General features: G+C 56.3%; 1 protein-coding gene across 1 annotated transcript in view; it reads right to left on the reverse strand.

The window, feature by feature from the left end:
• Positions 1 to 787: 787 nt before the first annotated feature.
• The window catches only part of MYH9 (myosin heavy chain 9), an 85,476-nt gene continuing 65,054 nt past the window's right edge, over positions 788 to 21,209 (reverse strand). Inside the window, exons 18-41 of the mRNA XM_065939141.1 lie at positions 20,504 to 20,573; positions 18,598 to 18,758; positions 17,657 to 17,765; positions 16,513 to 16,644; positions 15,845 to 16,051; positions 15,173 to 15,310; positions 14,425 to 14,548; positions 14,002 to 14,173; positions 13,013 to 13,225; positions 12,130 to 12,274; positions 10,636 to 10,842; positions 10,322 to 10,426; positions 9,912 to 10,064; positions 8,612 to 8,860; positions 8,256 to 8,468; positions 7,904 to 8,116; positions 7,452 to 7,613; positions 6,122 to 6,250; positions 5,151 to 5,239; positions 4,926 to 5,049; positions 4,567 to 4,775; positions 3,785 to 3,893; positions 3,508 to 3,680; positions 788 to 2,346 (exon numbers count right to left, since the gene is read on the reverse strand). Coding sequence (XP_065795213.1) covers positions 2,214 to 2,346; positions 3,508 to 3,680; positions 3,785 to 3,893; positions 4,567 to 4,775; positions 4,926 to 5,049; positions 5,151 to 5,239; positions 6,122 to 6,250; positions 7,452 to 7,613; positions 7,904 to 8,116; positions 8,256 to 8,468; positions 8,612 to 8,860; positions 9,912 to 10,064; positions 10,322 to 10,426; positions 10,636 to 10,842; positions 12,130 to 12,274; positions 13,013 to 13,225; positions 14,002 to 14,173; positions 14,425 to 14,548; positions 15,173 to 15,310; positions 15,845 to 16,051; positions 16,513 to 16,644; positions 17,657 to 17,765; positions 18,598 to 18,758; positions 20,504 to 20,573 — 3,739 coding nt within the window. The 3' untranslated portion in view covers positions 788 to 2,213. The remainder of the gene's footprint in view (positions 2,347 to 3,507; positions 3,681 to 3,784; positions 3,894 to 4,566; positions 4,776 to 4,925; positions 5,050 to 5,150; positions 5,240 to 6,121; positions 6,251 to 7,451; positions 7,614 to 7,903; positions 8,117 to 8,255; positions 8,469 to 8,611; positions 8,861 to 9,911; positions 10,065 to 10,321; positions 10,427 to 10,635; positions 10,843 to 12,129; positions 12,275 to 13,012; positions 13,226 to 14,001; positions 14,174 to 14,424; positions 14,549 to 15,172; positions 15,311 to 15,844; positions 16,052 to 16,512; positions 16,645 to 17,656; positions 17,766 to 18,597; positions 18,759 to 20,503; positions 20,574 to 21,209) is intronic.

The raw sequence follows: 21,209 nt of genomic DNA on the forward strand, positions 1-21,209 counted from the left end.
CGTCACCTCCTGCCACTCCCTTCCCAGGGCCTGAAAGTACACCTGCTCAGAGGCTGGACAGGTCAGCTGCTGGAGGCCTAGCAAGCATCCGGTCTAGGAGCCTGCAGCTCTCCTGAGCAACCAGGCCGGCCAAACAGTGACCTGGGTTGGGGGAGAGAGGGGGCCTGCATGCAGATAGGCTGCTAGAGTCCACACCTTAAATCAAGTGCAAGCCCAATCCCTTCTCTAAGGAGAGCCTTTTTCTCCCTCCCCTCTTGCCTGCAACTGCAGGGACATCTGTCTTTACTGCCCTCACACTCCCAGTGCCTGGTGACGGGCCTGGTTTATACCCAGCCTTTGTTGAAAGAATGAAGGAACAAAAGCTTCAGTCCTATGGATAGCCTCTGCCCCAGCACCCACAGGCTTAGGCACCAACTCCCTCATTTCTGCTTCTACAGCCCCCAGGACGAACCTCCAAAGGGCAGGCTTTGCCTTGTCTGATGACTAAGGAACCTCCTAGAAGCTGGCATCTCTATCCCCTGAGGCAGCTCAGTGTCCAGCACATAGTAGGTGCTTAGTAACTGAAAGGAGCCAAGATTTATAAGACATTCGTAGCATCCTTGAATCTGGCCAGCCTGCCTTTCTGCATGACCACTACCCCCTACCGTGCTGCACTCCTGGAAGCTTCCAGAAATTGCACAAAGGAGGTTACCTGCTGCAGAACCAAAGCATAGTCCCCCCAGGGGCCCAGACACAGTGCCTTCTAGGCCACCTGCTCCGGCGCACAGACAGCCCCCAGACACGTGGCTCGTAGCACAAGGATCTCTTTATTGTGACGCTCAGTGGAAAACATCTGTAAACCAGCTCACTGTAGTGGTGACAGCTGCAACCATGCTAAGGCACTTTCATTATATAAAAAAGGGCGGGGGTGGGAGTTCTGTCCACTCCTTTGTGACAGCGACTGGGACCTGAATTCAGAGCTTTTTAGGCATATGTAGCTTTAATATATCTTCATGATTTCTTGAGAGTTTGTTTCCTTAAAAGAAAAAAAAAAAAAAAAAATGCCTTCTTTGCCATAAGTCTAAATGCAGCATATACAAAATAGTTAGGAATACAAGGAAATTCAGCCACCAGTGTAGACCAGTGTAGGACAAGCTATTCTCTTCTAGACGTGCTTCTGAAGGAAAGGCAGTGATAAAGATTGGGAATTTTATCACTTATTACAGTGAGAGGGAGAAGAGACAACAATGTTTTCTTTCTCTTTTAAAAATGTCTGTGCAGACGGCAGCGTCTTGAGTTATACTGAGTCAACGGTGCTGATCAACTACCCTCGGGCCCAGTCCTGGCCCTTTCCACTGCTCTGGCTGTCAGACTCGGGACAAGTCCCTTAACCATTAAATATATTTGGTCCCCAAGAGTGTTGGGAGAGGCCACTGCTGGCCTTTCCAGCCTGGCCCCTAGGCCCTGCCTGCTCGGCCCAACAGCCCCGCTGCGGCAGGGATGGCTTGCCCCGGGCCAAGGAGGGGAAGGGGTCATCATTGCACTTGAGACGTTAGAGAAGCAGGAAGGGGACAGTGGTGCTGCCCGGCGGGGTGGGGAGGAAGGCCCTTCGCTCCCCGCCCCCGGCATCCTTGCCCTGCACAGAGGTGGGCCCCCTGGGTCCGCTCATGTTGGACCACCCAGAGTCCACGGGAGCAGGGGGCCGGTGGGGCAGAGGGTGTGAGGTCACCGAGTGTGATTGCCAACAGCAAAGGAGAGAGGGGAGAGCTGGTGGCGGAGGCGGCGGGAGGTGACAACTCTTCTGGGGCGCTGGGCTAGCAAAACTCCTTAGTCTGAAGAAAAATAGATTCATAGAAAACTCTCTTGCCCATCCCCGGAGGCCTGCTCCTGCCCTCCTCGCCTCACCATCCCGTGCTCTGTGGCGAGAGGGCGGGAGATCCGGCTGGTCGCTCTGTCCCTGGGCCCGGGCCCAGGACCCTGACTCTTTGGTATCAGATTCGGGGCGGGGGTGGGAGGGGAGCAGGGGGGGCTGCAGCAGAGGAGGCCGAACGCCCTCAGGGAGGCCTGGGGGACGGGCGGGGTGGCGAGGTGGGCCTGAGGTCCCCGGCCTGGGGGGACGAGGTGGGGTCACAGTCACAGCAGTCCCGAGAGGGAGGAGGGGGTGCTGTGGGGGCTGAGGAGGGGAGGAGGAGTCGCTGATGTCCGTCTCCGGGCAGCAGGAGGAGAAGAGCCGGTTACTCGGCAGCTCTGGCCTCGGCAGCTTTGGCCTCAGCCCCGTCGGCTTTGCCATCCACCTCATCGTCCGAGCAGTCGCTGGCACCTTTCCGGGCCATTCGGCGGGGCACAACGAATGGCAGGTCCCCACGCCTGGGGGCAGAAGCAGAGGTTAGCAGGGCCGGCCTGGCGGCCACAGCACAACTCATGTGTTGCAAAGCAACCTCAGATGAAGACTAGCTCCTGACATCCCACGGGGAGAAGCAATGGGGGGCCTCGGGGGCGGGGCAAGAGGGCTCATGATAAGGGGGTGACTGAAGCTTCCTGCTTTCAGCCCAAACACCAGCAAAAAACTGTCAGGTAGTAAAGGCTGATTAAAAGGAGGCACAGTGGTAAAGAATCCATCTGCCAATGCAGGAAATATGGGAGACACGGGTTGGATCCCTGGATGGGGAAGATTCCCCGGAGAAGGAAATGGCAACCCTCTCCAGCATTCTTGCCTGGAGAATCCCACGGACAGAGGAGCCTGGTGGGCTACAGTCCATGGGGTCACAAAGAGTCGGGCACGACTGAGTGACTGAACAACAGAAGGAGGCGCAAGAGCAGACGGAGCCAGCTCTGCAAAACACCACCCCTGGTCACACTTGGTACCAAACAGGGGAGACCAGGAGCCACTGGCTGACAGTGCAATGTATACAAGCAGGCATCTCCTCCAGTCCCAGACAGGAGAACCAGCAACATACACACAGACTAGACTGTTGCTTTTATGTTTTAAAAAAAAAGAAAGGATCACTGGGAAAAGGAGGTCAGCAATGAGAATCTCGACCAAAAAGGCCCTCTGCCTCAGCCATTTCATGCTGCCTGATCAGGACACTCCTTGGAGAAGCGCCAAGCAGCCCTCTCCACCTGATCAGGGTTGGAAGATTGACCTGAGCTGTACCAGGGACGAGCTGGGTGGCCTTGAGCAACTTCTAGTTCACAAAACCTGAGAATGTTCTCATCGGGTTTAAGGACTGTGACAGGAGCAGACTTTTCAGACAGGATGGGAATCAATCACCCAGAGAGATTATTAAAAAGGCTGGGCTGCAGCCTAGGAGGCCAGAGAACCAGGAAGGGCTCTCTGCAAAGCACCTTTCTGGCGTCACAAAGTGCCCTGCCCACTGACAGGGCTGAGAAAGGGGACTGAGTTTACAAGAGCCTCATGGTCAGAATTCTGCTTCTCAGGACAAAGGAACTTTTTGGAGGAGAAAAGGTCACGTGGCAGGATGGGTGTGGGTGAGGGGGGTGGGACGGGGAGCGGTTGGCGGGGCTCACCTGAGCTTGTTCTTGAGGGAGCTGACCTCGCGGTTCATGGCATCCGCTGTCTCAGTGGCATCTTCCAGCTCACGCTGCAGTTTCCGGCGGGAGGCGTTGGCCCGCTGGGCCTCCTCCTCCGCCTCCTCCAGCTGCCGCTTGAGCTGTTTCAGGCGGGTGGACGCCTTGTCCGCCTGGGGAGATGCAAGGCCAGGGGCCCAGGTCAGGACTCCACATACCGGTGGCATATCCCGCTCTTAGCTGCCTCGGGGCAGGGCCCTGCTCCACCCCAGCTCACCTGGTCCTTATACTGCTCGGCATTCCTCCGCTCGTCATCCACCTGCAGCAGCACATCCTTCAGCTTCTTCTCGGCCCGACGCACCTGCTTGCAGGCTGCCTGGCGCTCCCTGCAAGGCACGAATACAGTGACTCAGGGGGACACGCTCTTTTGGAGGGTCTGGTGTACAAATCCACAAACTGGGCCACCCATGTCTGGGTCTCACTGGCCTGTCCCCTGTAGGGAGGCCCCGATCACTGCTCTTATAAAGGCATTAGAATTAGCCCCATTTCACAGATGAGGAGGAAACTGAGGTTCAAGAAAGTGACACATCTCAGAAAGCATATATAAAGCTAGAAAAAAAGAATGACGCCCATTATGACCCGGGTTCGATCCCTGGGTTGGGAAGGTCCCTTGGAGAAGGGAATGGCAACCCACTCCAATATTCTTGCCTGGAGAATCCCATGGACAGAAGAGCCTGGTGGGCTACAATCCATGGGGTCGCAAAGGGTCGGACACGACTGAGCGACTTTCACTTCCCCTCTAAAGAAGTCTGTCTTGCTGAGCCCATAGGTGGGCTGCCCAGGGAGTGAGAACCACCACCTCTCTCTGATTCAGCCCTGAGAGAGTCACCAGGCCCAACTTTAGAAATGGGTCATGGGCTCCTCTTCAAACTCCAAAGCCCTAGCAAAAGGCCCCAGGGAAAAAGATGAGAGCCCTGTTAGGATGGGGGGAAACAGCGTCAGGGATGGACACACAGAGGGCCCGCAGATGGTGCTGGGTGGGGGGCGAGGGGCACCCACTTGGTCTCGTTGTCCAACTGTTCCTCCAGCTGTGCGATCTTGGCCTCCAGGGCAGCGATGGAGGCCTTGTACTTGGACTTGACGGTGCCCTCCATCTCCTGCAGCTTGACCTTGAGTTCCTTGTTCTGGCGCTCCAACTGCTGCCTCGCGTTCTCGTTCTTCTGGGTGTGGCTGCGCTCCAGGTTCAGGTCGGTGTTGAGCTGGTCGATCTGTGGGAAGAAGGGCTGGTGACCTCAAGGAAGGCGGGGACCCTCATCACCAGACCCTCCTGGAAGAGGGAGCTGCCCAGCGGGAAGGGTTCAGAAGCATCGGATGGCTTCTGCTGGGGGGCCCGTGTGGAGTGAGGCCTGGCTGCCCACCTGCAGGTTCGCCTTCTTCAGCCTGTCGTTCACCAGCTCCGTGTTGCCCTGCTCCTCCTCCAGCTCCTCCTCCAGCTGTGCGATGCGGGCCTCCAGCCGCCGCTTCTCCTCCAACGCCAGGGCACTGGGGAGGGTGGAGAAAGGTAAGAGTGGCTAAGCTAGAGCAGGGAGCCCCCACACCCGCCACCTGCCCCAGTGGAACACGCCACGCTTGCCCCGGCTCACCCCTTGCCGCTGCTGTTGGCTATCTCGTCGGCCAGCTCGTCCCGTTCCTGCTGGGCTTGGCGCTTGGCGCGCTCGGCGGCTGCCAGCTCCTGCCGTGGGAACCCGGAACGTGACCCACGGGGGCCCCCACAGCCGACAGCGCCCCCTCTCCGTTCCCAGTACTGAGCCCCTGGCCTCCTCTTCTCAAACCTCTTTCCCAGGCCTGCCTCCTCCATGACGCCCATTCTCATGAGCCCCTCGCCCCTCTGAAGTCACAGCTTAGGCACCATATGTTTACACAGCCCCCATATCTAAGGCTAAAAACTAAGCCAGAGGTGTTGTAGTAAATAAGAAATCACCCTGGCCTGATGGAATGCTAGTCCCTCTGCTTTCCGAGACAGGAAGCAGGGGCAACAGGACAGAGACGTGAGTTAAGGCCAGGGAGCCAGGGCTCTGAAAGCCAGAAGGGGAGAGGGCTTCACCCTGAGGCTGAGGCGGCCTCGCCAGAAACCCACATGTGCAGGAGGGCACAGCCAGTCGTGACAGGAAGCCTGGCTACCTGGCCCAGCCAGGAGCAGAACTCAGTTGCCAGCACCCTCTCTGCAGAAGACGGCATAGAGCCTGGGGAATGCTTTCACAACCAGCCTCGCATGAGGCAAGAGGCCGCCAGGGGACGTTCAGTGCAGCAAGCCTCTGGGAGGGCCCCCTGCTCGCCAGGCGCCAGGTCAGAGTGGGCAGAGGCGGTTACCACAGAGCCCCGTCTTGTGCAAGGGAGTCGGCCCCAAATGGTGACAGTTTAATTCACACACAATTTAATCCCACCAGGGAGCCTTCCAACTTAATGAAACCTTGCAGGGCTACCTTTCAGAAAACAAGAACCAGCCCTGCCCACGCCTGGAGCTTGGCACAGGCCTTCCCGGGTGACTCGGGCTGGTGCGTGGAGGCTCTGGGCTGCCCCCTGCTGGTCAGAGGGCGCACTGCACCCGGCCCACCTCCTGCAGCTGGATCATCTCGGCCTCCATGCCCTTCAGCTTCTTCTCGTTCTCCTTGGCCTGCGCCAGAATCTCCTCGCGGGAGGCACGTGTGTCGTCCAGCTCCCGCATGTAGTCCTTCATCTGGGCCTGGGGGCGGGAAGGAGAGGCTTGGCACCACCCCCCACACACCAGAGGATGCCACACCAGCAGGGACTGGGGGCTGGTTCTCGGCCTGCGCCCACATTCAGCTCAGTTATCACAGGGCAGGATGAAGACAAAGCGTCTCTGTCCTACACCACTGACAGTATTCCGATCGTTAGGATTTACAAAGGACACCTGTGGCAGCGTCAGGCCCTGGGTGTGTGTTAGTCCAGCTGCATTCCTGTTTACTTTCTCCACTTCTGGTTGACTTGGATCCCAAGCTCCAGGTCAAGGGCCGCCTGCCAGATTAGCCCCAACCACAAGACATAAGCCTATGTCCTTTGTTCTCCTGTGATTCATTTTAACTCTAAAGATCTTGGGAAATACTTTTCCCCTCCTCCTTTTCTTTTGTAGGTAAATCCCAAACTGGGATTCCCCAGGCCCAAGGGTACAAGCCTTGTTGTGTGTGGCCAGGTGGTATGAGCTAAACTACCACCACTAATGCATCTATGGCCCACCGCCTTGCCAGCACCAGATGCTGACATGTGTTATTGTTGCTGGTTTGCGGGGTATAATGAGGCATCTCAGAGTTGGTTGCTTTTTTTTTTTTAACTTGTTATTTTTAATTACTGACAAGGCCAAGCAGGTGTTCTGTTTCTGGACTGCTGCACTGATTCATCAGCTTGGAACCTTCTGTCACTGTCCATTAAGGCTGGACTGAGTCATGTTTGGCTTATTCTAGAAAACTGCCACTAAGTTACTAAGTGACTATAACGCCATTGCACTTTTAGCTTCACATTTGTTTCTTCGTTTAAGGTGAAGTCAACAATCTTTGACTACTGCAAGTATGCTTCTGATTATAATATTTTGTCTCCACTCAGCCTCTGGTTCTCCATCTGCGTAGTAGCAGTAGTGTTAGCCTCTCAGTCGTGTCCGACTCTTTGTGACCCCATGGACTGTAGCCCGCCAGGCTCCTCTGTCCATGGAATTCTCCAGGCAAGAATACTGCAGTGGGTAGCCATTCCCTTCTCCAGAGGATCTTTCCCACCCAGGGATCGAACACAGGTCTCCCGCCTTGCAGGCAGATTCATTGCTCCACACTTCAAGGTGGCACTTCCCAGCACTCACAGGCCAGCCCAGCAGCGTCCAGCCCCGTGCTGGGCCCAATGCTGCCGCATGTGGCTGGATCAGACCAGCCTGAGCTCACCTGCAGCTTCCGCAGCTGCTTGATGGCTTCGTCCCGGTTCTTGTTGGCCGAGTCAATGTGGGCCTCCAGGTCCTTCAAGTCCAACTCCAGCTTCTTCCGAGCGGCCACAGCTATCGAGCGCTGCTTCCTCTCATCCTCCAGCTCGGCCTCCATCTCCCGCACCTGGGGAGGTGCTGACAGCTCAGGGGGCCGGATGGACCCAAAGATACCGCCTTAGCTCGGGGCCCAGGTGGGGCTTGGTCCAGTCCCAGGGAGTCCACAGGGCCTCCAAGGAAAGTGAGGATTACTGACCAAAAAACCCTGGTAGAGGGGGGTCACCAACCTCCAGGCAGAGAATTAGGACTCGAGGACGTGGAGGACACTCCCACAGACCAGTGGAAGGAGAAAGGAGCCCCCAAACTCTGGGGCACTCCTGCCCGCTTCTGCCCAGGGAGTGGGCAGGCCCTCCGCACCTGTTTGACCAGCTGCTTTTTCTTCTCCTCGCTCTGCTCGTCACGGCCCTGCAGGTCCCGCTCGAACTGGGCCTTCATGGCCTGCAGGTTGACCTCCAGCCGAAGCTTGGCATCCTCGGTGGCCTGCAGCTCGTCCTCCAGTTCCTCAAGCTGCGTCTTCATCTCCTCCACCTGCTGCTCCAGGGCCCGCTTGGACTTCTCCAGCTCATGGACCTGTCACCAGGGGCCCCGGTCAGGACCAGAGGAGTGCGAGGCCCCTAGGTCCCCAGCTCCAGTGTCTGTGAAGCCCTAACTCTTGGTATTCAGAGGCCGCCCCCCACCCCAAGAGCCGGCCGCAGGCTTTGGGACTCACGCTCTTGCCCACGTCATCCTTGGAGCTCATGAGGTCTTCCATCTCGGCGCGGAACTGCTTGTTGAGCCGCTCCAGTTCTGCCTTCTGCTCCATGGCCTCCTCCAGCGCCCGGGCCAGAGACAGTGCCTTGGTCTCCTTCTCCCGGGCCTCCGCCTCCGCCCGGTCACGCTCCTCCGCATACTTGGCAGAGATGGTCTTCTCCTCGGCCAGGAGCTGGGGGGACAGGCGGGCACCATGAGTGCAAGCAATGGGCTCCCGGAAAGGGTCAGAGCCTGACAGACAACAGCCTCTGCCCGAGGCAGGGCGTCTGCAGATTGACGGGAGGATGGACGGATGTGCTGATGACTGGCACCCACCTGGTCGAACTTCTTCTGCTTCTTCTCCAGGTTGGAGACGCTCTGCCGCTGGTGGTCGAGATCCACGAGCAGGTCGTCCAGCTCCTGCTGCAGCCGCGTCTTGGTCTTCTCCAGCTTGTCGTAGGCAGCCACCTTCTCCTCGTAGCGCTGGCTCAGCCCCTCCAGGTCCTTCTGCAGCTTCCTCTTGGCCTCCTCCGCCGTCTCCAGGCACCCCACGCTGTCATCCATCTTCTTCCTCATGTCGGTGACCTGGGTGGGAGCAAGGAGTAAGGAGGACCCAGTTGGCACCTGCTCCGGGAGCTGGGCTGCCACTGCGAGCAGAGTTATGGGGTGCCAACTCAGTTATGGAAACAGCTTCCCAGCCGCTTCTCTATTCCTCTGGGGCCAGGGAAATGGGACATTCCACAGAGCGCAGGTGTCTAGCACACGGAGTCCAAGGCAGGTAGACGTCGCAGGTCAGCTTGCAAAGGCCACCCAACCCTGACCTGACCAGTCACTTGTACCAAGACTGAGGCCCAGAGTAGGGAGCCTCCACCCGTCCCCTCTCCCAGGCAGCAGCCTGGCATCCCCCACCCACAGGGGTCCACCCTGCAGCCCCCTCCTCCCACCTGCCGCCGCAGAAACCTGCTCCCCGTCCCCACCCAGGTGTGGACCCGACTCCGCGCCCTCCCCTGAGCTGGTGCAGATCTTCGGCACATTTAAGTCCTAAGACAGAATCCCCAAGAGGGCTCTCTATCTATCTTTGGCCCCAGATCCTTTCAGGGTCTAGAAAAGACCATGGCCTCCTTTCCATGAGGATGTTTTAACAAGCATAAAGCAAAATATGTAGGACTACCAAGAAACCACTGTAACAGAGAACAGTTGTCAGGTGTTTTTTTAAGACCAGTGTGCTTCTTTAGCGCAGCAGAGAGCAGGCTCTTGAGTAGCGAGGAGCACAGTGACCTTCCCAAAGCCTGGCCTCAGCTCAGACACAATGACCAGCGGTTTCCACTGAATAGGCCACAGGCACTGCTACCATCACGGCTTGTTGCCTACATTCATAAGGGAACAGAATGCTGAGGGTCAGCTGGAGACTGGAGAAATGAAGAGGAACTCCAGCCAAGTTCATGGATCCCTGAATTCTCCTCGGGGACCCCAGGAGTAAGCCCTGTTCTGGAGAGGGCAGGAGCTCTCTGAGGGAGGGCAGCCAGTTCGGGAAGGCCTGGCTGTGCTTCCAGGTCCAGGTGGCTACCCAGCCAGAAGCTCCCCAGCCCACAGGCTCTGACCACCGTTTCTGGGGTGATCTGAGGATGCTCCAAACCTGGGCATGGAGGGTGGAGATCTGCTTCTCCAGGTTCCGCTTGGCCTCCTCCTCCTCCTCCAGCTGCTCCTTGAGAGAGTTCTTCTCATCCTCCACCTGCTTTAGCTTGGTGCTCAGACTCAGCTTCTGCCGGTTCTCCTCCTGCAGCAGCTCCTGCTCAGCAGACAAGGGGGGCCAGGGCTCAGGACCCACACTGTCGAGGCTTTGTGGTCCCCATGCTCTCAGTGGGAGAGAGGAACAGGCCCCAGATTCAGGGGGCAGCTGGCAAAGATCTGGCGGGGAGTCAGGAGGTCCCAGAGAGCCTGGGGAGGACACTGTGAGGAAGACCCAGAGGCCTGGCAGCTAACGCCGTGTGGGCACAAGGTCCTCCCGGGATAGGAACAGCTGCAGGGGGCCCATCGCTCCCTTACCTGTGTGTCCTGCAGCTGTGACTCCAGAGCAGAGAAGTCCTTGGTGAGCTTGCTAGACTTGCTGTCCGACTGGGTGAGAAGACCCGTCACATTGTCCAGCTCGACCTGCGCGTGGACGGGAGACAAAGCCCCGTGAGTTTGACCAGGATTGCTCGGGGCCCACCTCAGCTCTCTCAGCCATGCTGGACCTGAGCCACAGGCTGAACCTGGGGGGACTCACAGATGAGCTGGGTCATGGAGAGAGAGAGAGAGAGAGAAGAGCAGGGGCCCTGGCAGCAGGGGCCAGGACCCAGGCAGTCCAGTGGGGGCCTCACCTGCAGCTTGGAGACCTTGTCAGCGAGCTCCGTGCGCACGCGCTCCCCCTCAGTGAACTTGACCTGCAGCTCCTGCAGCTGGGCCTCCACCTTCTTACGCTTGTGCTCCGTGTCCGCTTTGCCCTGTTGCAGCACCTTCACCTCGTTGGCCAGCTCCCCTCGCTCATTCTCCAGGGTCTGCTTGGCCTTCTCAAGGTTGGCTTTCACCTGAGGAGCAGAAAGCAAAGACATGAAAGGGGGAGCCTGGGACGTGAGGCTGGTTTTCTCAACATCATCAAAGAGCCGGTGGAGCCAGTCCCAGAATCTGCTGCCCTGCAGCAAAAGTGACACCGGGCAAGTCCGGGGGCAGCGAGCTGGCGAGGGTCATGGACTTGGAGGGCTCAGGCCTGATGTGGACTCATCACCCAGCTGGAACAGGATGCCTGGTGCATGGCCTCACCTCTGAGGACCACGGCTCCCCTGGCTCTCAAACCATCCCTGCCTGGCCTCCTGCACAGGGTGCACGGAATGTCCAAGGGCAAGACATCGTCATTGCTGATGTTAAGATTTTAGCATTATTAATATAGGCTGAGGGAAATTATAAGTGTCCATAGTTAGACTATATAAGTCCATATAAGTCCAAGTTAGACTTCCAGGAAAGCCTCTTAGAAATTTGATGTTCACCATAACACTGAAATGTTCTTCCAAAAAATATAAAAGCCAAGTTTACAGAACAAACACAATCCCAATCTATTCTATATCAAGTCAGTCACAATATCGAAGATAAGTTCAAGGGTAAACCGGACCCTGAGTGCATGCAAAAGCTCTTTGGGTGAAAAACGCTAGAGGAACAGGCAAGGCTTCAATCTGCCTAGAACCAGAAGGAAGTCAAAGGGAAACAGAAGGACAGGCATGTTTCTGAAAATATTGTACAGGCTGCCACGCAGAAGAGCCTCTCTCCTCTCGGGCTGCCAACAAGGGTGGCCGTGAGCTGGAAACCACAGGAGGCAGGACTGGTCTTGCTCAGTAACTGCCTGATCACAGTCCCCTGGCTGAGAAACCAGTCAGGTCAACATCCCCAGGGTTCTCCCCAAAGATTCCAGCTGACCATGTGTTGGAGGTGTTCTAGAGAAGGGCTGGGCTTCAGGAAAGGGACCCAGTGGCCCTCTGAAACTTCAGTTTCAGAGTCACTCCAATTCCATGAAACATTCTGGTCTGGCAGGTTGTTGAACAGGATAATAATGGAGATAATAAGACTAGAACAACTCACTGAGCCCTTACTGACTATGCACTGTCACAAGTTACCAACTCAACTCTCACGTAATTGTGTGCAACAGACTCTCACTAGCCTCCCTCACAGAAGAGGACACTGGAGCACAGATGGACCTGTACGCTCCCCCAAAGTCACAGTCAGGAAGGGCTGGAGCCTGGACTACGCGAGGGTCCCCCAGCCCTCCCGCCGGCCCACAGTGGCTGAGCCTCGCGGAGCCAGTCCCGGGGTGGGGGGCCACACACCCGTTTCGTCTGCTCCAGTTGCTCAGCCAGCTCCTCCACGGCCTGCGAGTGCTTCTGCCTCATGTCCTGGATCTGGGCCTCATGGGTCCTGGCCTCCTCCTCTAGGGTCTTCTTCAGGATGTTCACTTCTTGTTCACGTTTGGACCTGAACAGAGAAACGCCTTCAGAAGGGAGGCCAGGGCCCAGGAGCAACGCTGCCCTGGTGGCACAGAGTCTGGTGGGGAGCCCTGGCCACCCCAGGCAGCCTTCTGCCTGCTGGCTTCCCTCCTCAGCTGTCCATCCTAGAGCACAGGCTCACAGACACACCTTTTTTCCTCTCCTTTAAAAAAAGTAACATAGGCCTTTTAGCCAAGGAATTGAGTTTTATTCTAAATATGGGGAGCCAGGAGTAATTTGTAAGATTTTTATTTTTTTGGCTGCACCACAAAGCATTCTGGATCTTAGTTCCCCTACCAGGGATTGAACCCATGCCCCTCTGCAGTGGAAGCACTGAGCCCTAACCACTAGAGAGCCAGGAAGTCCCCACAGACATGCCTTGTAGGGACTTCTGTAGCCTTTCAGCCTTAAAGCACACCCTTGCCTCAGCCCAACTCCAAGCCAGGTTCTTCAACCCTAGGGAGAAGCTGCTGAGGCACCATCAGCTTCCATCTGTTCTTGTTCAGTCACTAAGTCGTGTCTGACTCTTTGCAACTACATGGACTGTGTCACACCAGGCCTCCCTGTCCCTCACTATCTCCCGGAGCTTCCAAGCTCCATGACAACAGGCCACACTGTGTGGCCTGTGGTGGTCCGCCCCCCCCCCCCCCCCACCCAGGCCAGAGCCTCTGTCTCCCTGCAGCACCCCGCCCTCCTCAGTGACCAGGCGGTCAGCCACCAGGCACACCTGAGCTCCTGCTGTGCAGCCGTGGAATCCAGGGTGTCCTCTAGCTCCGTTTTCAGAGCCTCCAGCTCCTCCCCGAGGTCTCGTTTCTGCTTCTCGGCTTTATTCCTAGCAGCACGCTCAGACTCCAGGTCTTCTTGGAGTTCCGAAATCTGAGATTCCAGCTCCCGGATCTTCTTCAGGGCCATGTTCTTCTGGGTGGTTTCTTCTTCCACTCTGCCAAAGAGAGCACCAACGTCAGGATGAGGTCTCTGTCACCTTCAGAGAGCAGGGTCTGCAGAAAAGGCTTAGAGAGGTGCGGCCAAAGCCACTCCTGGTGGTGACAATCACAGCCCCTTAGGAGCTCTTCTTGGCACAGACACTGAGGCATCTGGAAGACTTAAGGGCTATTCCACTTGGAGAATTCAAAAACCTCATAGAGGAAAAATTTTGTTTTCCAAATTAGGCTTCAGTGCTTTAAACATTTTTTAAAAATTGAAATGTTAAATTAAAAAAAAAAAGGAAATAAAATGCTATAGTCCATGATTACAACAACAAAGTAGAAACACAAAGGTGCTCTGGACTTACTGTGATAAATGAACTTCACAGCAGATTCATGAGTTGTAACAAATGTATCACTCTTGTGGGGGCAGTTGCTAATGGCGGGTTCTTGGGAAATCACTACAACTTTTGCTCAATTTTCTTATGAATTTAAAAATGCAACCCCAAATAAAATCTATTTTTAAAAAGCATACTTGTAGCCATGAAATTTTATAAAAGAAAGAACTACTGTGATTGGATGACTAGGCTTGTAGATGACTTCTGGGAGGGATTACAGATGACCAAGAAGCCCAGACCGCACTTTCAGGGAACAGGAAACACTTTGCTATAAACTAGCTTCCCAGACAACAGTGGAGCGCATGCCCGAAGTTAACTGACGCACCAAGAACCACAGCAGGAAGCCTGCCGAGAATGCAGGCGTTGGCCATCCGGCCTGACGCTCTGACCCTCACCTGGCCAGGGCGGCCTGGAGCTCCTCCTCCTTCTTGGCCAGCTGCATCTTGAGCTCGGCGATCTGAGCCTGCAGCTCGGCGATCTGGTCATTGAGGTCGGTGGAGTCTCCTTCCAGCTTCCGGCGGGTCTTCTCCAGCTCCTGGCGCTGCTTCTCCTCTCTTCGCAGGCGTTCTGAGAAGGAAGAGTGGAGAGATGCCAACAGAGTCCTCAGTGGCTTCTCTTTGTCTTCAATCTTACATAAAATACCAGGCTTCAGAGGGAGCGGCTGCCGTGTCTCAGGTCTGGAGGGCAGTGGCTGGATGCCACAGGCCCCGGGAGACCTGCTCGCCACCCCAGCTCCTGGCAGCGAGGCCCATGCTGGTCCTCGAGCGGTGGGTGCCCCAGCAACCCCAAGTCCAACAGTCCCTGTGCCCCGCCTTTACCCTCCAGGTCGGTGATCATCGCCTCATGCTTGTTCTTGAGTTTGGCGAGGCTCTTCGATTTCTCCTCCTCTTCCATGAGGTTGGTGGTGAACTCGGCTATTCTGTCTTCCAGCAGCTTCTTCTCCTGGGGGGCGAGGTTGGGTCAGAGCTAGAAGTTAGTTGAATGCAGAAGGCACTGGGTCTCCTCAAGCACGACTCTCCCAGACACTGAGGTCTGGATGGAGGGGTAGGACCTTAAACACCTGGTCAAGTGCATTAGGATTTCCCAGATCAAAGGGGTCATTGTGAAAGTCACTAGCTCCTCTGAAACAGCTGGGTAAGCTTCCTTGGGACCCATAAACAGGGTGTCCAAGCCCTTTCCTAGGTCTGCATTATCCCTTTCTGCTCAGGTAAAAAGACCTTCCAGGTGATGGTGAGCATCAGTGAGAGAATTGGGGGAGGAAGGTGCTACCTTCTCTATGCCTGTGACCTCACCCTTCCTCATCCCCTAAAGTGACCCTGCTCTTCTCACTTTCTGCTTTGTGTGGCCACCACTGGAGTCCTGATTCCACAACAGCGACCACAGAGCCCGCTTACTCCCCACGTCGCAGGCTTCCAGACAGCCGTCCTGCCCTGCAAAGCTGGCCACCCCATCCTCCAGAGATGAAGGTCAGCATCCCGACGGTGTCTCTCCCACTCCTCTAACGTGATTCCCAGCTCTCATCTGTGGCCTGGCAGACGCTGACAGGGGCCCGGCCACCGGCCTCACCTTGGCCAGCTTGCAGTTCTGGTCCTCCATGATGATCTGGTCCTCCTCCAGCTTCTTCAGCTTGGCCTCGGTGGTCACCTTCTCCAGTTGAAGCTTCTGCCGGGCGCTCTCCTCCTCCTCCAGCTGCTCCTCCAGCTCCTGCCGTGAAGCCAGGGCGACCGTGAGCAGACGGGACAGGGCCCAGTGCCCACGTGTAGGGTCATATATTTAAAACTGGGGTGCAGGGATGAGAATCCCAGGTCCTGGTTCCAACACAGGGTCATGTGTTCTGAGGGGCCTCCTCTAGTGAGAGTTCACCCTCCGCTCCTCAGACCAGCCGGAGTGATCACAGAGGAGGGGAATTAAATCGGATTCAATGCTCAGCGGAGCAGGGCTCACGGACACCTGACATGTGTGTCAGAAATAATGAGCCAGGGAATTCCCTGGCGGTCCAGTGGTTAGAACTCTAAGCTCACTGCCAAGCGCCAGGGTTCAATCCCTGGTCAGGGAACTAAGATCTCACAAGCCACAGAGCATAGCAAACAAACAAACAAAATGCCTCAAAAATAACACCTCCCCAAGGCTGCCCCCAGGACAGAAACTGTCCTCCCACAGCACTTGGGATGTCCCTGCTCCCCGTCCGCCCCATCCCCCCTCCCCTCCTGGGTCCGGCCCGGCCCCTCCTCTGGGCACCTGGATGTTCTGCTGCATCTTTTTCTTCTCGGCCTGCAGGTGCTGGCAGCGCTCCTCCTCCTCCTCCACCCGAGCCTCCAGGTCATGGCAGATCTCTTCCAGCTCCTGCTTCTTGGCCGTCAGACGGGCGCGGAGCTCCTCAGCCTCAGCACACAGTTCCGTTTCTGCCTGGAGCTGCTCTTGGAGCTGCAGCTTCTCAGCCATGAGCTGCGGGAACACGGGGGAAATGTGAACCCTGACAGCTGCTTGCGGGCTGCCTGTCCCCATGGGAGAGCTGGTCCCCAGCGAAGGCTCCATCTCAGCATACTTAAGCTGCCAGGCATGTCTAAACATCACATCCTGCATCGAGGAAATTACCCCCCAATTTTCCTTCCCCCCAATGCCAAGTTTATGCTTTGTCTACTGGGGCTTCCCTGGTGGCTCAGTGATAAAGAATCTGCCTGCAATGCAGGAAACCCGGGTTCGAGTCCTCGGTTGGGAAGATCCCCTGGAGGAGGGCATGGCAACCCACTCTGGTATTCTTGCTCAGAGAATCCCATGGACAGAGGAGTCTGGCAGGCTGTAGTCCGTAGGGTTGCACAGAGTCAGACACAAATGAAGCGACTAAGCAGCAGCCCCGGTGGCCAGCAGGAGGCAGCACCGCACAGGCAGAGTCTGCAGGCACTCACCTGGGACTGGAGGGTCTCCATCTCTGAGAGCCTGTTCTCAGCAGCCAGCTGCTTCTCCCGCACCTTCACCAGCTCCTCCTCCTTGGCCATCATCTCCTCCTCCTGTCGGCTCACCTGCAGCAGCGGTTTGACCTAGGAGAGGAGGTGGAGGAGACAGCTCAGGGAAAGAGGCCAGTCCAGGCTGAGAGTTGGGGGTTTTCCCCTCACTTGGGGAAGCACCAGGGCACAAGAGCGAGGGGCAGGCAGGACACCGGGCAGAGCAGGTGCCCCCAGGTACAGCTTTTCAGGAAATCAATCTGGTGCTGTGCGCCATAGGCCACTGACCCACTAATTACATTTCGGGAAAACTAGCCCTGTATGTGCATGAAGACATTCAAGACAGCATTGTTTACAACAGTGAAAATTTAGCAAAGAGATAAAGATCCACCGCCCAAAAAGTAGCTAGATAAGTTATGAAACATCTCTAGGGAACAGTATGCTGACTTTTAAAAAATTATGCTTATGAAAAAATTTTAAATGGAAAATGCAAAAAAAAAAAAGACTGTTTACACAAGTCAAAAAGCTCAGCTATGTAAGAAGGTGTATGGTTTACATAGCAGAGATTTAATGGGAGTGTTTAAAAAAAAACGGAATAAATATTGAAACATCTATTCAATATTGATGCTGGCTCAAGGTTGAAGGGATTATAGGTGAATTTTTACTTTCTTATTTATCCTTTTTGTTAGTATAGTGTTTTGCAGTTACCACAAATTACATACCATAAACAAAAGTAGCTTGACCAACTTTAAAATACAAGAGAATTTTTTTGTAAAGGCTAGGGAGGATGGAGCCACCGGGTACAGACCGCAGTCTCCTGGGTGGGCGGCACTGCTATCACATGGGACCGTGGTGGGCAGGCGGGGCCCTGACATCCCAGAGCTGCCCTCGGAGCCGCCCCAGCCCAGCCCCACAGCACCTCGGCCGTCCACACTGGACACACGCCCCAGCTCACACCCCTCGAGACCCCTCAGGGCAGGACCATCCCCGGCTCAAGTTCTGGGCCCGGGGACACAGGGGCAAAGTGCCAACCCGGGGCCCGAGCCCCGCAGGAGGCCGGCGTGCGGCCCGCTGGTCCCTCTGCTGCACGGAGCCCCCCCAGACCCACCTTGGTGAAGAGCCGCCACCACTGCCAGTTGCGCAGCTTGAGGTAGGCGGCGCAGTTCCTCTGCAGGACCTTCATGGCCGTCAGCTGCTGTTGCCTCTTGGCGAAGGCCCTGTGGGGCGAGGGTCACGGTCAGCGCCTCCAGGCGGGGCGGGCCGGCCAGCCTCCCTGCCCGCAGTCCAGACCTCGCTCCTGAGGGCTTTACTGGAGGGACCGACCCCTGCTGGGAGCACTTCAAAACAGATGTGGGGGGAAGGAGGCCGGCTTGGGGTTGAGTCCTACAGGTGAGCTCGCAGAGGTGACCAGGACAAGGTCACAACCACCTTTCTTCACTAAAGGGTGAGTGAGGTCGCTACAGAGTCAAGTGTAACCCCTGGTCATTAAGGCCACCTGTCAACTGCTGCTCCCCACCCTCATGCCACCCACAATCTTGGGGCTTTTGTTGGGGGGAGAACGTCAGCAGCTCATGTCCTACAAACGTCCATCTATCCAAACACTCATGCTCTTCCCACAACGCTCAGAACTCAGGCTGGAACAGAAGCCCCAGAGCCCAGACACAGAGGAGTCAAGGGGCAAATGTGTAGCTGCCCCGCCCACTGTCCTGCACAAGCCTGCCCCTGACCCCACAGGAGCTGCTGGGACTCAAGGGCGCCTCCTCCCCGGAGTTCAGGGTCCTCTGGGTGTTACCCCTACAGGAGGGACACAGGGAGGAACAGTGGGAGGCAGGGGTTTCCTTGGAGGGAAAATCTGAACACAGTCACCCCTCCCGCCTACTCACTTTAAACCTCAGGCAGAAATCCAGGAAGCAGGGGGCAGGGAAAGCCACGTGGCCTCCCCAGGGGACACCTGCCGGCATGAGGGCACTCAGGCCCTGCTTTCTCAGTGCCCTCTGCTACAGGAGAGCTGGGGGATCCCGAGCAAGGTGTGGGCATTCCAGGACTCACTTCCTAGCCAGGTAGCCCCTGCAGCAGGCCTGGAAGCCGATGATGACGTCCGTGATCTTCAGGTCCCGCTCCTCCTCCAGGTGGGCCAGCACGCCGGCCCGGAAGAAGACCTTGCTCTGGCCGATCCGGTACAGGTTGCTGTCAAGCTCCAGGGCTTTGATCTGGAGGACGAGAGCCGGCAGCTGACCATGGGGCACCCTGGCCACCACAGAGCCCTGGAGCAAGGCCAAGGCCGGGGGAGGGGCCTGGAGCCAGGATCTGCCCTGCTGCTCCGCGGGCAGCCTTCTGCTGGTGCAGGGAGAGTGGGGCTGGGGAAATGCCGGGCGAGGGCAGGTGGGGGCCAGCAAGGGGCACGTAAGGAATCAGACTTGCAGAGAAACACAGGATCTCAGCCCTGAGGGGACCCTGTAGGTCTCCTCTTTCTTCTCTGCCCGACCCCCTCACTACAGGTGCCTGTTCTACAGGCACCCAGTCAGGTCACCCTCTTAGCAGAGGTGGTCATGCATCACTGCTTTGTCCAAGCCCAGCACCAACTCCAGCTCAGACCAGGATCAAATACTGACTAGGTTACCCCAGGCCTTAACCTCTGTGGGCCCACGTTTCCTGGGCTGTAAAACGGAAATAATGGTTTCTTTAACTAAAAGGTAAGTTAACAAAGCAAATAAATAGCACTTCCTTCCTAGCAGAGCTGTGGGAATGAACCAGAGAAGGCACAGAAGGCGCTGAGCATGGGTCACACGTGGGACCACTGCTGAATGAGCTTTAGGCAACATGTCATTACCGTCCCAGGGCTGTTTCGGTACAGTACCAAGGCTCTCTTATTAAGCCCACTGGCAAGGGTCTGTCTGTCCATCTGTCTGCCTGGGAGAGGGGGGATTTAGAACAAGCTCCAAGAGGCAGAGCCTTGAATAGGGTAGAGGAATCTAGGGCCCTTGATGCCCAATGAAAGGCCCTGCAGGTCTGGGAAGAGGCCCTGGGAGAAGGGCAGGCCAGGGAGGGCAGAGCCATCGCCGGTGCCCCACCTCCCGTCATGACGAGCCTGGCCAACGGTCTTCCCTACAGGGCTGGACGGAGGGGACCTGCTTATGTCTAAAGGAGGGACAGCCCTCACTGGCCAGCAGCTGAGTCTCCGGACAAACAGTGGCCCAGACATGAGCTAGGGGCGCACCTCTGTCCTTCACACCTCCCTTCCACCGGGTGACAAGCATCGCAGAGCAGGGACCCGTGTCTCCTCCCTCCTTCTCTAGGCTCCACCTCCCTGTCCCTTACAGGGCAGCTCTGACCAAGGGTGGTATTGAATTATTCTTCCCTTTTCTCTTTCCTCCCTGATGCCCACCCCAGCCCATCCTCTGCTGACTCTGGCAAAGATGCAAAGTATAGAAAGCAAGGGGCGCTGGCTGCTGACATGAGACCCAGCTGGATGTCTGTCTGCAAAGCAGAAAAATGACCAAATGGGCATAGCCCCAGCGTGGCCACCTCGGGGCCTTCATTCACTAAGCACAATCCAGGGCCCATTGCCCGTCAAACACTGGCCAGTGGTGGGAAAGAGAGAAAAGGGCCAGAAACTCGGCCTCTGCTAGCTTTGGGCCGGTCGTGGGGCCCTGGCGGTGAGCTGCCCCATGTGAAGGTGAGAGGAGATGGGAGCAACAAAGAACCAGATGTGGCCAGAAGGAAGGGTCTCTGCCTCACACCACAGCCTTGCTATCTGAGCCCTGGCCTCCTCCTCCCCACACACCATCCTGACCACCTGATGCTCAGTGCCCCTGGCAGAACCAGAACAGGCTCACTGGAGGAACAGGAGAGCACAGGCATTGACAGATCCAAAGGGGCCTGACCAGGCACGTGGGCGCTGGCCCCTCGGGTATGCAGACCAGCCACACGTCACCCACCAAAACAGCCCACTCACCATGAGCACACACGCCTGCTTCCCGTCCATGAAGCCCTTAGGAATGGAATTTGGAGTCAGGATCTCGTATCTGAGGAGGAAAAGGGCGGCAGGTCAGTACAGCCCTCGTTCGGATTCTACGTGGCCTGGAATATCCCGTGAGACGAGGGCCATCCCTACAGTGGAGCAGGTGTAGGATTCTTTCCACAGAGTGTCCGAGGGAAAGGGGACACTCGGTGAATCACATCCTGCTCTTTCCTGAGGCTGAATGGCATGAGGAAGGCCTGACGTTTTCCAGAAAGTGAATGGAAGCTTGTGTCAGACTGTTTCATTCACTTATGGGTGAGCTCTGAAGTAGGCTTACTAACTGCTAACCAGCACCTGCGTCCTTAGCCCCAGAAGTTTTTTAAATTAAATGTCTAGTTTTACAAATGTCATCTGATACAAATCAGAAAATGTCTCATGACCTCATGATTAGAAAGATGTGTGGAGTTCAGGCATTATTAGAAAAAAAATCAAGTCATGATATGTCTAAAGCCACTGTTTCCCACTTCCAAACATGTCCTCCATATTTGTTACCAAAAAAAAAAAAAAAAAAAACCGAAATAAATGGCATATATTGAGTACAAAGAGAAAACCATTTGCTACAGAACGTTTTCCTAACAATCTCTATGTAACAGACCACAACTGGTGAACACAGCCAGGCCCGTCTCTGCTGAGATGCTGC

Source organism: Muntiacus reevesi, chromosome 1, assembly GCF_963930625.1.
Source record: "Muntiacus reevesi chromosome 1, mMunRee1.1, whole genome shotgun sequence".
Classification (NCBI taxonomy): domain Eukaryota; kingdom Metazoa; phylum Chordata; class Mammalia; order Artiodactyla; family Cervidae; genus Muntiacus; species Muntiacus reevesi.